Source organism: Stigmatopora nigra, chromosome 19 (assembly GCF_051989575.1).
Source record: "Stigmatopora nigra isolate UIUO_SnigA chromosome 19, RoL_Snig_1.1, whole genome shotgun sequence".
In the NCBI taxonomy this organism is placed as follows: Eukaryota; Metazoa; Chordata; class Actinopteri; order Syngnathiformes; family Syngnathidae; genus Stigmatopora; species Stigmatopora nigra.
Genome location: NC_135526.1, coordinates 10804320 through 10822112, shown reverse-complemented (window position 1 = coordinate 10822112; position 17793 = coordinate 10804320). Strand labels below are relative to the sequence as shown.

The 17793-nt window shown below is 38.8% G+C and overlaps 1 protein-coding gene across 4 annotated transcripts in view; it reads right to left on the bottom strand.

The window, feature by feature from the left end:
- hyou1 (hypoxia up-regulated 1) overlaps nt 1-17793 on the bottom strand; it is a 68729-nt gene that overhangs the window by 35594 nt on the left and 15342 nt on the right. For all 4 annotated transcript variants that reach the window (XM_077740814.1, XM_077740810.1, XM_077740813.1 and 1 more), the window contains 6 exons: nt 15063-15178; nt 13813-13999; nt 6877-7011; nt 6021-6103; nt 3625-3757; nt 1251-1432 (listed from right to left, as the gene is read on the bottom strand). In XM_077740814.1, the coding sequence (XP_077596940.1) occupies nt 1251-1432; nt 3625-3757; nt 6021-6103; nt 6877-7011; nt 13813-13999; nt 15063-15178 (836 nt within the window). The remainder of the gene's footprint in view (nt 1-1250; nt 1433-3624; nt 3758-6020; nt 6104-6876; nt 7012-13812; nt 14000-15062; nt 15179-17793) is intronic.

Here is a 17793-nt window from a genome sequence, read left to right as displayed (position 1 = left end):
CATGAACAGAAAGTCGTTTTTCTGCCTGTTAGGTAGCATGTATGGCCACAAAACTTTGCACGCGTGTTTGGCAGATGGGCGTGGCCTCTGAGATCAGTGGCACCCCCTTTGATTTTTCGTCCAAGGGATTCCGCGTGAACAAGCGATTTTGTGATGCTGCGAGCCGCACCAGGTAGCCAGGTGTCAGACTCGCACGGCGTTCAGTACTCCTTGCAGTCCTAGTTATTTTTATTAAGAGCAATGGAATTTGCTAATTTTGGAGGCCTTAACATACTAAAATGTCCACAAGTGACAGATTAATAGATCTGGGTGAAAATATTGATATGGTCACAGTTTCGAGAAAATCTCCCAAAAAAAATGGCCCGACGGCCCGCCCTTAAAAATGAAAGTAGGCATAGTTGTTTTTTTACGGCAAGCTACAAGTTGGTTTAACGTTCACCGTGGTTTTGTCAACGTGCTACACTCAAATCATTAATAATTGTTATCAAGTGTAATTTTGCTTTATTTCAAAATCAAGACTAATTGCGTCTGGCCAGTCGGGGCACGTTTAACTAGATAAGATGGCAGCACCCTAGGTAAAATGGCGGCACCCTGCTCTAGGTAAGATAGCCGCTAGATAGTCTTTTTTCTGACAGTTTTTTTTTCCACTCAGTTTAAGTCTAGGTGACCTTTGTGATACTTTATTTTGAACCATATGTCTACGGGTCGGTGTCTGTTACCATGGTGGCCCAATGTTCGTAAATAAGTAGTACCAGTTGTTTTAGGTTGTGAGGACGCACGTACGGACACATTCTGTCGGGCATGTTCCCAGTGACCCAAATGGCACATTGCTGTTTCGTAAGCGGGTGTGGGCACAGAGCTCAGTGGCACACCCTTCAATTTCTCCCTTAAGCCTTCCCATGGAAACGAGCGATTTTGCGAGACTCCGAGTTGCGTCGGGTCTGGACATGGTGAGTGTCTGACTTGTGGAGATGGTGCTTGAGCTTGTTCAGTACTGCTTGCAGTCCTAGTTTTATTGTTTTTCTATTTATTCTTCCTTCTTCTTTGTCCTTGCAAAACATCTTACTGATTACTGCTTTTAGGTAAGAAGCTCACAAATCAATGCAGTTAGTGTTAAATTTTAAAAAAGCAAGCATTTTTTTAAAATAGAGCTTTAACAGTTGACAATGTATTGAATTTACTTTTACCACAACGCCAATGATTCTGGCTTCATGGGCAAGTGTTAGCACCAGTATAATGCTTGAAGATACCTGAGGTCTTCTTGTGACAGAAAAGTGAGGTCTCCATAGTTGATGTTGAAATCAAAATCATCGTTGTAGCGGTTGAATGTGATAACCTTTCGCTGGGGGTAGGGTGCCATTCTCTGAAAGAGGATACGTTTGCTATGCTTCAAGGTTTTGGCACCTTCCTCAAACTGGCGAGTGAAATCCACCTACGAAAATGTAATCAAAGGTGCTATAAAGTTAAACCAAAAAAATAAATCACTTAATACAAAAAAAATTTAAAAGATAAAATGCACATTGGCCACCTGAGAGCCAAAACCATTTTTTAGAATGTAATAGCAATTTTAATATTATTGCATGTATTTGAGAGAAAGAAAATTAATTAATTAGATTCAAAAGGAAAAACATGAAATGACGAGGAAAGTGGATGCCATCGCGGTCCCATTACCCCACGTGGCACCTCCAGGCTGTGGCCCAGGACGAGGCCAGTTGCTCCCAGTGCCCGCTGCTAAGAAGCTGGCTCATGGCCAAGTCCAAGAAGCCGCCTCTGTTGGTGGACGTAGCGTTCCATTTTATGGTTCACCAGTCGTGCTAGACATGGTGTGGGCAAACTATTCCAAAAAGAGCCAAAGTGGGTGCAGGTTTTCATTCCAACCATTAAGTGGACACCTTTTCCAAGTTTTTTTTTTACAGTACTTTCTTGAACTGAACTTATGTCTTCAAATGCATCAATGGTGCACTGCTTCCCCGTTCTGAGACGCTAGATGGTGGACCAAAATTTCACTGAACTCCTCCCACACCCGTGGGCCACACGGACCCGATAGGACTCCTTTTACAGCCTGATGGCTGCCCTCACCGCCGGTGTCCACCAGCATGGTCTGGGATTGCCGTAACGACAGGCACCGATCACCATGTGGCCACCGCTCTGGTCTGCCGATTTAGAAATAGAAGCACAGAACATAGTCCCCAAAGACTCAATGTCCCCTGGCTCTTCCCGGACATAGAAGAAATTCTGTCGGAGGTGGGAATTGAAACTCCTTTTGACAGGGGACTCTGCCAGGCATTCCAGCAGACCCTCACAAAATGTTTGGGTCTCCTGGGCTGCACGGGCATTTGTCCCCACCATCGGAACCAACTCACCACTAGGTGGTGATCAGATGACAGCTCCGCCCGTCTTTACCCGAGTGTCCAAGACATGCAGCCGCAGGTCCGATGACACGACCCCAAAGTCCATCATCGAACTACGGCCGAGGATGTCCTGGTGCCAAGTGCAGATATGAACACCCTTATGCTTGAACATTATTCATTATTGTTCAATATTTTCAATCCACGATAAGTGCAGAAATCCAAAAATGGAACACCACTCGGGTTCCGATCAGGTGGGTCTTTCTTCTCACTCTCTCTCCTGCAGGTCTCACTGTCATTGCGCACTTGAGCAGTGAGGCGCCAGCAGAACAAGGGAGTCCCCCAACGGAGCACTCTCCAGCATCCCCTCCTGGGACTGCAAAAAGGCTGGGTACTCTGAACTGCGGTTTGGTGCATACGCACAAAAAACATTTAGGTCCCGTCCCCCCCACCCGAAAACGGAGGGATGCTACCCTTTCGTCCACCGGGTTACACCCCAACTAATAGGCACAGAGCCAGGGGCAACAAGTATGCCCACTTGGTCGTCGCCTCGCACCGTAGGCAACTCCAGAGTGTCCAACCCCCCTTAAGAGTGGTACCAATCTCCAAGGATCACTGGGAGAAACAAACCCCACCACCACGATAAGATGCAATATATTTTTACTTTTCTTGAACTGCCCTCTCAGCTTTTCACACTGGCATCCTGTCGTCATGAAGGTCAGGTCGTTTGTTGTTGCGTCCATAGACTCAGCGAGTGGTGAAGTTGGCGCGGAACATCTCCAAAAAAAACATTGAACTCATCCTGGACTTCAGACGGAATAAGCACACTTCATTCCACTGACCTCTCTTGGACTACTTATTTATTAATTATTCGTCTGTTATTTGTGCACTTTGCAGTGATAAAAACTTTAAATCTCATCATACTTGAATAATGATAATAAAAGCATTTAATTCAATTTCTCTACATATAAATAGTGTCATTAAGAAATCGACCCTGACAGTCAAGCAGTCACGGTCATACAGAGACATCAGAATTTTCAAGAAACAAGGCAAATGACTGATTGTGCGGAAATGATTGTGTCCATTTAAGAGAACGTTTTTGACTTTGAAATGCGTCCTATAGATGTGCAAATAAAGTACTTGTATCCATCTAATTCTTATGAAAAACCAATAGAATATACTCTGGAAAAACAATGAAATAACTGTAATACTATGAAGAATAAAGTGATAATGTGCAAATTTATAATATTAAAAAAGGTTACTAAAGTCAACGAACCTGGATGGGAAAGACTGTTGCATCTCGGACAAGGAATGGTGTCACCTTAAAAGCTTTACTGAGGACAGCAGCCTGATACACAGCACCCATGGAGGCTGCTTCATCCGCATTAATGTTTTTTCCCAACTCCTCTCTGAGGGTAATGAAAAATGTAAGATGTTAGAACCTACTGTATTTACTCCCATATAAGCCCAGTGCACGTATAAGCCGCACCCTTAAAATTGCCTTAAAATTGTTGAATTGTACAATTTTTAGCATATAAGCCACACCTTGAACAATTTTGAGATCCATATTCATGGTTTAATACGGAGTACAAATGTTTTAGATAGAAGAGAAAATCTTGATAAAAATCATGGCACGTTGTAAGTGAATATGCTTGTCTTTGTAAATGCAAAATATCAAATTATTAAATTTGAAGAAAATAAATAAGTCTATCTTGATGAATACCTGATGCTTCCTAATGACAGAAATTACAATTTTCTTCCCAGAAATTTAAGACGCTGTGGTGGCTAAATTGCCTCATGTCAAAATATCTCGATTTTTTTCGATGGTTCCTATTACTGCAATAATTGTCACTTTCAAACAAGACATAAAAGGAAAAGCGGATTTTTATTTTATTTTATAACAACAAATGTACAATAATTTCCCTTCAGAATGGAAGTCACATAAGCACAACCAGGAACTGTGTCCATAGCGGCATAGTGTTCACAAAGTCTCTGGGTGCAATACTAATAGCGTGGGATATACTTTACGCAGGTATCAAGGCTGATATTTTAATAATCAACCGCAAGATCTTCGTTCAGCGTTAAAAACTATTGGGATGTGCTGACATGGTAAAAGCTACGAACACAGAGTACTCGTGAGTCAGAGCATGTTTATCGGCAGCGCCCCAGGTGAGATGGTGGCAGATCTGTTTATCTTTTCTCTATTTTGAAATACTATATTTACTCGCATATAAGCCACTCGTGCGTATAAGCCGCCCCCTGATTTCCAATTTGGACTTCAATATTCATGGTTTTAATAGAGAGTACAAATGTGTTACTTTGAAGGGAAAATCTTAAGAAAAATTATCATTATTGGTATTTCTGACATGGTATGAATCAAAAGCACAATATAAAGGTCAATATCGTAAGGGAGTTAATATAGCTGTTTTAGGAAATGCAATATACCAAAGTATTGAATTTGAAAGAAGACATAAGTATCTAAATGAGAACCTGATGCTTTTTAATTACAGAAATTGTAATTTTCTTAACAGAAGTTTGGATGTTCTGCCAGCTATATTGCTTCTAATGTCCAAATATCTTGATTTTTGCGATGGTTCATATTACTCCAAAAGCTGTTACTTTCGGACAAGAAATACGACAAAAAAAAAAAAAAATCAATATTAGCAAGTTAGCTTAGCGTTGCAATGTTCGTTGATAGCGCGTGGACACCATCTACCCAGATACCCCGGTCAGAGTGAGACGAAGGCACACAGATGATTCTTCAGCCTCTTTTATATCAAATCAAAGTCATTGACAATGTAGAACATTCTTGTTTGACAACACATTCCACTCAACTTTGATGAACTCTGAATAAAATTCCACTGGAAAATTTGCAGGGCTATCTACTAAAGACTAATACTCTATAGGACCCCAACCTCTACACAAAGGTGCCTGGAAAAAAAGGATATAACCTGTCTTTTAATGAAAACAATGTTTATAACAATTTAAGTGGAATTCTGTTTTGTTTCAAAATCAAGCCTACTCGTGTCTGGCCAGTCAACGCAGGTTTAACTAGGTTTATACGTCAGCGCCCTAGGTAAAATGGCTGCCCTTGACCTAGGTAAGATGGATGTGTCCCGAGCAAGTAGTGATGGGAACGTGTTTTTTTCAAGTTTTATGCAAGAGACGTGTTTTTTCTCTTTAATTTCATTCATAAATGTCAATATTAATTTTGTTTAGCGTTTTATCAGTTTATTTTCTCTGATTTGAAATAAATGAAAGTATAAGCCAAAATCGTGACGTCACATGCCGACGCAACGGCACCATCTAGAAGTGATGCCAACGGGTCGTGGCGCCGTCAATTTGCAGTTTTTTGCATGTCGTGTTTTTATGCGCATATAAGCCTCACCCGCGATTCATTTATCCTTTTTTTATTTCCGACAAAACGGCATATATGCGAGTAAATACAGTGAATGACTATCAGCTGCATTGTCTTGCGTTACAGCATCATGTCGTTTTGTCGTTGTTACCTTCGAGCATGTCGTTTTTTTCATGCGCATATAAGCCGTACCCTCGATTCAGTCATCTTTTTTTTCAAACACGACTTACACGCGAGTAAATATGGTAACTAAATGCAACTAAAATGTCATCATTTCATATAGATATGAGTTTTAGTCCCAATATGAAACTTACTTTCCCACAGCTTTGAGCAGCACTTCCTGAACCTTTGGGACACGGGTGGAGCCACCTACTAATATCACCTGTTCAATTTCATCCTGTTGTTAGAAATAGGAGCTCAGGTTACAATACAGCTTTTAGTTAATACAGTGGTACCTCCACTATCAATTGTCTCTACTTACTAAATATTGACGTTATGAAAAGACTGAATGGGAAAATTGTGTTGCAAGATGCCTAAGAAATTCAACGTACGAAACAAAATCTGGGGAAAAAAACATCCAAAAAACTAAATTTTTATTTTATTTTAAGGCATGATAGCATTGCCCTACTAAGGGCTACAACCTACCACCGCGCTGGCCTCCCATTGGCTAGGAAGGACCTGCATCTCCATTTTGCTTTTTGTTTGCCTTTAACCGAGTGTTCTTAGGAGCAAACTTTATTTTTCACGTTGGGCCCCAAAGGAAAGTTAAGTTAGTTGAATTCATATATTCATATTGTTAAGTTGTGTCTTTACAGGCATATTTTTTTTCAGTTGATAAAAGTTTGCCTCCTCAACTTTTATTATCCTCATGGGTTTCTCACACCTTCTATACGAAATTGGTACTTTGATCTATTTTAAAGGATTAAGTTGGTAGTATATTGAGGACCATGGAATTAATGAGAAATTACATGTAAAATGCATCTCTACTTACGAAAAATCCAAGTTACAAAACCATTTCTGGAAGAAATTAACTTTGTAAGTTGAGGTACCAATGTATCAATATTTAACAACTTCAAAAGCAACACATTTAAAAAGTTTATTGGCTAGAGTGCTACATTAAGTTTTGTGAAATTATGGTCTAAAGTATGCATAGTGTTAGTGAATAGAGACCAGATTCATTTCTGCAGCAGCAAGGGCCTCTTGGATTGGTTGAGGTACTCTTTCGAATAGATCAGCACAAAGGTCTTCAAATTCAGTTCTGGAGACTTTAGCTTTGAAGTCGATTTCATCTATTAAACCTTCAACCTGAAAGAAAAATTAAGACATTTTATGACCAATGATGGGTAAGTCAACAAACATTAATATCAGAAGCAAATAGTTTGCCCAAATGCCAAATTGAAGTGCCTTCCTCAAACCATTTTTAAATAAATGTCTTGGTGATTTCAAAAGTTTAGAACTAGGAAACTGTTAGCAATAGAGTCATTTGTGAATGACAAAATCTGATGTGGTCGTGTCTCCATACCACCTGATTGGCTCATCAAAATATGCTATATACTTGTGTTGTCTTCCTCATTTCTCATGCCATGGGCCATCGGCTTCCCGTTTGAATTACACCACAAATTTAACCAATTGTAACCCACTGTCCTGATTTGAGGACAGCTTGGATATCCTTTCTTAATTGATAAAAAGGAGTTTTGCCATTTTGTACAAATCTTCTGAAATCAACAAAAAGCTAAAAATTAACTTTAAACTTGCCAATATACAAAATCTTTTGGTGTTACTAGTAATTACATGTGCATTATACTTGGAGATATGATTTTTAAATTCAACATTGTTGCTTGTCGTAACTTTATGATTTCAGCACTAAATGGCTTAAAGATTGACCTTCTGACTTCAGACTCAAAACAGTTGTAATATACGGAAAGCTAAATTTGTTACCAGAAGTGATGTAACTTTTCCAACAGTGCCCCCTCATCTGTTTTTTTTTTCATTGTGGTGTTTTAAGAAAAATGGGTTTTTCGTTTAATCAAGATTTTTTTCTTTAATACACTTGTAGATGATTGCTCCAACAGGAGGAGCACTGCCGATATAAGTAAATATTTTTTTCTGATTGACCAAGCAGTGCCCCAAGTGGATTGAGCAAATTAAAGTTGACCAGACAGTATGTAGCCTAGTTTGTTGTTTAGCTCAAAACATTTTACTAAAGGGCTTAAAACAAGAGACAAATGGTGTGTTGCTATTGAAGAGTAGTTAATAACGATATGGGAAATGAAAAACCAAGTTTTTAGCTGGCGTTGTTAGTGCTGGTGTCACCAAAAGTGCACCAGTGAAAATCCTGGTTTTAAAATTTTCATAAGATCATTTTGTTTTTTTCAATTACAATATAGTGGGCTCCCTAATTGCTAATGCAAATGAGCCCAAGATGCCTTTGTGCCAGGTACATTACATGCTTGCGCCGTGTTATAGTGATTTCTCTTCAGTTTTACTTGTATGCTAAAATCTCCCTGGACTCAAGTTCTTTAAGACTTAGTTCCTCCTATGACCCCTTTTCAATTCCGTATTCCAACTCACGGGACAATAAAGACAACAAGACTACTCGTTTACCTACTCATTTTTTATGTAGTCATATACCTTTTACCAGATTCTAATCTCTGTGTCATCTGTTTAAACTTGCATTATTTGTTGAGTACCATTTTAACGGCTATGGTTTTGCCTGAGTCTTGAAAATTTTTAATACCCTCTAACAAAATTCTTTCAAGTAATTAATGTGGAAAACCTTAACTGCGCTTTAAAGATGCTCTAAATGTCTTTTTTTCTAAAACATTTAGAAAATGAGCTGTGAAAACAGGCACACACTGAGAATTATGAATTCTGAATCCGAGTTATAGGCAGTTATAGCCAGTTGTTGCTACAACGGGCCAAAGCCCAACGTGCTCAATGCTTTCTGGCCCGTCCCTACCCCAATAAGGGTTAGTTTGTTTTTGATTCAAGCAAAGCCCAATAACCCAATTCCTTTAATATACTAATATTGTGCAGCAAACAACTGGATGAAATTATGTAAACTACCTAAAATGAGATTTAAACAAAAATGACTTGACCGGCTTGCTTTGGATCCATTGTTTCCCTTAATTCTGCACTGACTAACGCAAAAACGGGAAAAAAATGCGACATTCCGCCCAGTGCTCGTCGAGACATTTTCACGAGGGAGATGCAGTGAGAAAAACAGTGGGCTGAAATCATAAGAAGCCTTTAAGCGGCCTGGCCACCTGACTGTCTCGAATGCTGTGTTCCCTGGTCATTGCGGTTAATGGGGACCGGGACCACCCGCGATAAGTGAATTTCCGCGAAGTAGGGATGCCAGTTCAAAAATGCTTAATTTGAATGTAATTTTAAAAAACCATATATATATTTTTTAAAAAATTACCCCCCTGTATACAGTACACCATATAGAATACGGGTAGAGAGACTGAAATTCATGTTATTACAAAAAAAAACTAAAATATGTTGTCTCAATCTAATATTTGTATTTTCTTTTCCAAAAAGCCGCGAAGTAGCGAGGGAACACTGTACTTCAAAATTTGTCTCTTAGCTCAAGATAAATATTTGCTTGGAATTTTACCCGTATCTGTAATTCCTCGGGGCACTCGAATGTCAAGGTAATACTGTATTGTATGTTTGCTTGCAATGAAGTAAATACTTGGGAAAGGCCTAGTAAAAGGTTATTTTTCCTCAAATTTCCATATTGTCGGTTTTAATTGTGGTAACAGCGATTTTGCGGGAGGAACTCAGCCAGTGATTTAGCTGCCCTGCCCTCTATGGGGAGGTTAACAATATGGGGGTGATTTGCTTTAATTATTAAGAAGTATTTGGGTGTCAATGATAAAATATGAAAAAAAAGAATGCAGAAATGGGATTCATTCAAATAGGTAAATAGTAGCTGCTGGTTTGGATAAATTAATTGATTATAGAAATAGGCAAAATTTGCTTTAAAGGCATATAAATTGAGAGAATTTACGCTTAAAACTTGCACACTTGGCATTGCAATTGCAGCTAAATGTTAGAGTACAAATGTAACAATTGTCAAAGACAATTTTAAAAAGGCGGAAATTGACAATTCTCCAAGCTTCAAAACCTCTAAGAAACAGATTGTTTGCAGCTTTTGGATTTGAGAAACTGTGGTGGTGCTTGGGTTCTAGAATACTTAGGGAATGTGGTGCACATTTCTAAAACAAATTCAAGATTTGGAAATTAGCTCTATTTTGCACCAGACGCACAATATTAAGCAGGCCTTTAAAGGCATAAAACAAGTCCTGGAATATTGTCAACATTAGCACTTCCAAATGATGAAATATCGACCTCTCTGTAATGCAAGATTCAAACACAAATTAGCAATTTTGGTGACTTAGAAAGTTGTGTCAGTGAAATGAGCTTCAGAGAATGGCCTCTTCACATCTTCAGTGACGAGTGACTACAGCTGAAGACTTCTCTGAGGCCATTTAAATAGGGCTCAATGGATGCAAACGCCCACAAATGCTACAATGGGAAAGTCAAAGGAGCTCAGCATGGATCTGAAGAATCGCATCATTGACTTAAACAAGTCCCTTGGAGCCATTTCAAAGCAGCTTCTCTAATTCGTTACAGAGTCCTCACACAACTACCAACTAAACCCATTTGTCCCATTTTTTAAAGAGATGTGTGGAAACACACAAAAACGAGAAAAAATAATGAATTGATTTATGAATGTCTTAAACTGAATAAAGCATATGAAAATGTGCCCTGCGCCTCTGAAATAGTTCCATCCGTGGCCGTTATACTGGTAGACGTAATATCCGAGTTTGTCAGCCAGAAGGCAGCGAGAGCCCATTCTACCACAGCCGAAAGTCATCCATTTTGTACTACGTTTTAGACTTTTAAGTGTCCCCTATTTGTGTGTATGTGCATAGGTGTGTGTGTATAGGTGTGTGTATAGGTGTGAGTGTGTGTATAGGTGTGTTTTTGCATGTGTATCGGTGTGAGTGTGTGTGAATAGGTGTGTTTTTGCATGTGGATCGGTGTGCGAGTGTGTGTATCCGTGTGCGTGTGTGTGTATCGGTGTGTGTGTGTAGAGGTGTGCATGTGCGTGCATGAAAATAAGTGCCACCTTGTATTTGTAGTTATTAATCGCTTAATAAGGGGAATTGTAATCATTAATAGGGGGAGCATTTAGCCGAGGTGGACATGTATGTTAGTGAGAATCTTGAAACATGGATAGGGGTTGTTGTGAAACAGCCAATTGAATTTAATTGTCCGAGGTGGACAAGAATATAAGAGAGAATCTTGAAACGTGGATAGTGGTTGTGTTGAAACAGCCAACTTAATTTAATACTTTTATTTGGTTGACCATACAAATTCCCATTATTCAGTACACAATTAGATGACAAGGGTGATTGGATTGGATAACTTGATTCATCCCGTATTTGGGAAATTTTGTTGACGCAGTAGCAAGAGGGTGAGAATGCAGATATAGGAAAGGCATTTTAGACAAATAGATAGGTATTAAGTAAGTTAATAAATAAAATAAATACATGAAGAAATATATAAATAATTAAGCGTGTTGTTGAATATATAGATAGAGATATAGAGATAGAAAGAGAGATAGAGATATATATATATATATATATATATATATATATATATATATATATATATATATATATATATATATATATATATATATATATATATATATATATATATATATATATATATATATATATATATATATATATATATATATATATATATATATATATATATATATATATATATATATATATATATATATATATATATATATATATATATATATATATATATATATATATATATATATATATATATATATATATTCGTGCGTGTGCATATACATATAGCCATATCTCGTCATACGACCGCTCGTCATACATTCTTGTCTTATGTGAAGTTGCGTAAAACAATAATATGTACATTTCAAAGGACATACTAAGATGCATTGCATTGCATCTCTCTATGACATATTTGCAGCCAAAACAGTGACACCTAGTGACACATATGATGGTGGTGACATCGATGATTGTGATATGGATGGAGGGTCCCTATGACATTTAACCGTGACACCGATTGAAAGATTATGTGCAAGGTTTCGCGACATACGAATTCCCTATGACAACGAATATCCTGTCAATAATCATGATCTATGTCAGGGGTGGCCAACCAGTCAGAGACCAAGAGCCACATTTTTTACCGTGTTACCGCAAAGAGCCACATTTTTTACTGTGTTACCGCAAAGAGCCACATCACACAGATTTATTGTAAATGTCACACACCAGCATAGTAATGACATAAATTGACTCCTACAGTACTAACAGCACAGGCCAGTCATTATCAACAATGAACATTGTGTGCACTGTCTCACACAGACAAACTCTCAGTTCAACCAAGTCCACAAACAAAAATATAATAATTTACAATAGCGTTTTTCTTTTTCTATGCATGTTACTTAGTGGGACTTCTGTCATAAAATCAGAGCCTATTTTTGCGCAACGTTCGCTCCTTGTGAGCTGTCATTTATTATGAATGGCTTTTAACTAGTGCGCCCACCACGTGGGTGTACACCTCGCTCTCCTATTGGCTGCTCCCGGCTGAGCACTCTCGCCTTGGTCTGCCTCGCAGGGGGTGTGGCTTTTTCAGCCGACGCTCGATCTTTGGGATACTTTTTGTGTGCGCGACGCCGTTCATTGTCGCTTCTGGTTCACGGCGGGAGCTCTCCCACTCTGTTAAAAACGTTTACTCAAATGACCTTGCTCCTACTAGGAAACTTTGAGGTATTTTCATCCCAAGCACATGCGCATTGGACAAAAATACCGTATTGAACTCAAGCGAAGCGCACACGCAAATAAAACACAAATACAAACTTTGATATGGACGTAAGAGCCGCATGAAACCGGGCAAAGAGCCGCATGCGGCTCGCGAGCCGCGGGTTGGCCACCCCTGATCTATGTCATCAAAACACCTCTGTGACTAATGTACCTTTTTCATGACATCAACACTGAAACTCAATAAAAGCTCGACCTGCGACTGAGGAAGGAGAGAGTTTTCGGAGGAGCCGAGCGTGTGTCAACTTCTCACGTCTCCCGGACTTTCCCAACCGCGGTTGTATTAAAACGCAACACAGTCTCTTGCCTCGTTATTCCTTTGTGCACGGTTAGGACCTACGGGGATCTGTAACTTCAGACCCAACATCTTACGACAGAAATTTCGATCGAATAATTCACCCGAGATACGATCACAATTTTGTGATGCGACCAAGCCAGGTGGCCATGACATGAGGCTGTTTATCATTGTAGCGCGTCTTTTTTGCTGCATCTCTTTTGTGTATAACAATATCTATTGGCAACGAACGATTTATTCAGACAAGTTTCGATCAGGAAACGCACAACACGCATGTGCGGGCAAAAGAGGGCTTTCTTGGTTATGAAGTATACTCGTGCACACAACGCCAATAGGCAATTGTACTCTTCATCAGAATAAAACTTCATTACAACTCATTTGATTACCAGTGCATTGTCGTGGAAAGAAAACAAATACAAAACAATACTTGTCCTCCTTGTAAAAAAAATAAAAAGTTAATGGCACGGTGTCTATCCTGTTACGAAAGCAGTAACCATCTGTTTTTGATATATCAAAATGTAGTTGCAAATACAAACAATCAAAGATTTAAAATTTATAATATTAGAAATTTTGAGGAGTGCCCAAACCTCTATATAATACTATATTCCAGTGTGGATTATATGGAAAAACTGTTTTCTATAAAAAATGTGGTGGAACTGTCTAATAGTCAGGTGGACTTAAGAGTCCAATACTCCAGGTACAAAATTTCCATACATTTTAATTGGGGGATACTGTGGTTCAGTCTGTCCCATAGTATGATGAAATGTGTTTTCTTGGGATAACATGTTTCATTTTGATTCTTTGTTTGTCAATGCTAATCACCAAATACAATGATAAATTGTCATTTTCGCCAAGTTTTATGTGCATGTGTAATTATCATGTATTTGATTAAATTTAAGCTCAAGTCACTGGACTCACCTGGGCCATGAATTCCACATTTGCACTAAGCACCGTCTTTAGCCTCTGTGCTTCCTTTAGCAGTTTGGCCATGGCACGATGGTTCTCACTCACATTATTCATGGACTTATTCTGGTTGTTGAAAAGTCTGGCCAAATAATCGCGTAGACGCAAATCCATCTCAAATCCACCCAACCCACGATCAAACCTGGAGAACATGAAAATGTGAATGTAGGTGGGTGGATAGGTAAATCACATTGTTATAACAAATGGAACATAAATTATGTTGGAGTTCCTTCAAATAGACAGTTAGCTTTAAAGGACTTGTGTAGAGTAGATGATTGCTGGTAGACGTGTGGTAGTTTTTTTTATTAGCTTTCACAACAGGCAATATTTTTTGTATGGATTTGGCTACAAGCCTGAGTTTATTAGGCATAGTTACACATAAGACATATACACACACAGAAATATTTATATACACACAAGGGAAACACCTTTGATCCAAAACAAGTTGGTGCAATGAAGAGTAATGCCAAGAAAAGGCGTATGATGGCAATCGATATTAAGGACAAAATAATCGAAAAACGGGTAGTGTACTCATGACTGAGCTAGCTTGACAACACATATGGAGAAGCAGGTTGTTCGCCCCAAAAACCGTGATGGAATACATTAACCTTTGCCTTGGTTATTGCAAAAGGTTTAAATTTAGTGTAACGTAAAATTAAAACTTTTAAGTGTGTGTATAGGAGTCTAAGTTCAATTAATTTAAATTTAAAGGTTATGTTACGTTACGAGTGCTTTCGTCAAGTCTCGCTCTCTCTCTCTCTCTCTCTCTCTCTCCTATCTGCGAACTCCCTGTTGTATTAATACCTATTTTTTTAAACATGACAAGCAATGGTTATTTGTTACTCTTATAGTAGATGGTGAATTACAACCATTAAAAATGTTTTTCCATTGTGATACCATGCTTTTTTTGGGGGGTGGGAACAAAGGAATTTGCATTTAGTTAATTTCTATGGGAAATGTTCACTTGAGATAGGAGTAAATCGACATACGAGCTCGGTCCTTGAACGCATTAAGATATCATGCAAATATTTCTATTTGCATGATAAGTTCAGGTGATGAAAACTTATTACCAGTATCTTAATGGGCAGTTAGTAACTCTATAGTGAGGCCCGAGGGCCAAAAAAGGTACTATCCTCTGCTTTATTTTTAAGTCAAAGCACAAGGCCTGGAATGATCAGCCACATGCAAACTTTTTGCGGACTCACCCGACACCTCTAATCTGCAACTGGGGTTGGATTCCAGATTCTTTTGTTCTCACAGTCTGATAGGTGACAATGGTAGCTGTTGTGCTGCCTGAGCCCATGTCATAAAACATCACATTCTGAAAATAAATAGGATTAGATGTTTTAAAAACGAGATGGACCTTTTCACCTTTAAAGCAACAAAAACGAAATTAATGTTCATTAAAAAAATGTGGGTGTAACAATAATCACTAAAAAATAGTGTAATAAACAAGGCCAACAATCATTTGATGCATCCTGCCATCAATCAACAGAGATGACGCATCTTAAGATGAAAAATGCCCATCAAATAGCAACTTCAGCATGGCACAAACAACTAATTCAATGCCTGCCAAGGGGATGCAGGTCCCGTCCATTTGACCTGTAGGACAGGGATTGATCATTATTTGTATTCATCGATTAGATTTAGATATTAATACATTACAGTCTTTTCGTCTACATTTATATAAAGGTTTGTGTGTGTGAGTGTGTGTGTTTGTTCGTACCCTCCGTTCTCTGTAACGGTGGACTGATTTTCATATAAATGTACACGGTTGTACTTTAAACATCAGTGAGTGTTCTAAGCTTGGTTTTGTATTTTTCCATATTGTAAGTATCAAAAATTGATAATATATATATATATTTTTTTTTAATGAGGTAGTGATCATGCTTGGATATGCGATGGCGGTGTTTCCCAGCTCAAGATACCAGTACATAATCATATACATACACATTTGCTGTGCTATGCATGTAACGCACCCATTGAACCCATTTTTTAAGAGATTTATTTTATAGCACAACAACTGTTTTCTAATCCTTTTTCATCTAACCTATTTTTCAAAAGAGAATTTTTTATAGCGCAAAAAACGTCTTCTAAATTTATACCGTATTTTCACGAGTATAAGGCACACTTACTTCAGCCTTAAATTTTCTCCAAACTAGACAGGGCGATTTATAATCCAGTGCGCGTCATATATGGACCAATACTTTATCACGATAAAATAAAATAAATCAGTCGATAGGGTACACCATCCTCTACAGCTCTCACAACTACGGCAAGCAGCCCCACTCTACTAATTTCCCCGTTGAAAAAGTACTACGCAGTGACTGCTGGGATATATAGTTCTTTTGTCAATACACCCAGTATGACGGCGAGCACACTAATTTGGTGCTTGCCGTCATTCCAGCTGGATTTACAAAAGCACTCCTTCTGCTAGATGTTGGACATAGACATCAACACAGCTTTACGAAGGGTGGCAGGCAGCGCCGGGCTAGTTATGCCATCTACCAGCTAGCTACTATTTGCCAATGGATTGTGGCCTGGACATCGACATCAACACAGCTTTACGAAGGGTGGCAGGCAGCGCCGGGAAAGTTACGCTAGGTACTAGTTAGCTACTATTTGCGAATGGATTGTGGCCTGGACATCAACACAGCTTTATGAAGGGTGGCAGGCAGCGCTGGGCTAGTTACGCTATCTACCAGCTAGCTACTATTTGCAAATGGTTTGTGGCCTGGATATCGACATCAACACGGCTTTGCGAAGGGTGGCAGACAGCGCCAGGTGAGTCACGCTAGCTACAATTTGAAAATAGATTGTGGCCTGGACATCAACATCAACACAGCTTTACAAACAGTGGCAGGCGGCGCCGGACTAGTTACGCTAGCTACTATTTGCGAATGGATTGTGGTCGCCTGGACGAACGTCTTAAACTCAGTGTTTTTGATGACTCATTTGGACAGTTGTTTAATTCGGACACAGAAAATGAGGCAATGATGCATTGAAAAATGGCTAAATAAAGTACAATTGAACTCAGTTGTGCGTCCTTTCTCCTTTTTAAAAACGTGTTTTTAGCGTGTGTCCGTATGTTTAAACTGGTGTATGTTTTGCCATGCCTAGCTGCGTCTTTAAAAATGGTGCGTCCTTTGCGTGTCAAATAGAGAAATAGCACCCGTTACTGGCACTGTGGTTTTAAATGCGATGCGCCATATAGTCGTGAAAATACGGTATATAAATTTAAGTTCGCAAGATCAGCGATCAATGTGATGATTCCATTTACTTTGATTTGCTTTGTACTTAGTGCTTTTGCTTTGCTGTTGTCTAACCACCCTCTTGCTACTGCCACAATGTAATTTCCCAAATACGGGAATTAAGTTATCCAATCCCCCTCCACCTTTACATCCACTGGAAATGGCTCCCAGGAAGAGCCAGCTCACCGGGCTCTTCTGCTTGTATTCCTTTAAGTGTAATTGTTAGGTTTTTTGTTATTATATATTTGCTTGTAATATAATCATTATATGCATGTGCTTGCAATGAAGAAAGCTTTGCCTTATTTTGTATATTAAACATTACATATATGAACACTTTGCTTATTAGGAATGTTAGATTCAACATTATTATAAATGTGACATTAATACAAGGCGTTTTAATACATCTCTTGCAAAAGAAATGCTCGGTCCAAAGTTGACCATAACACCTTTGGAGGTCACATCTCCTTCACAACTGGACTTTTCGAGACTATAGTTCAACAACAAGCTCTTGGGTACAGTGGATTTGTTTTGGGAAGCGTGGCTTGTCAAGGTGGTCCGCATCAACTTTCTCTCGGGAAGATTCGACAGACCTACAATAGTTTGGACTCTGAATAATGTTTACACTTCTGTTATGCATGTTGTTTAAATCTTATGAATATATTAGCAAAGGAGACACTGGAGTCTT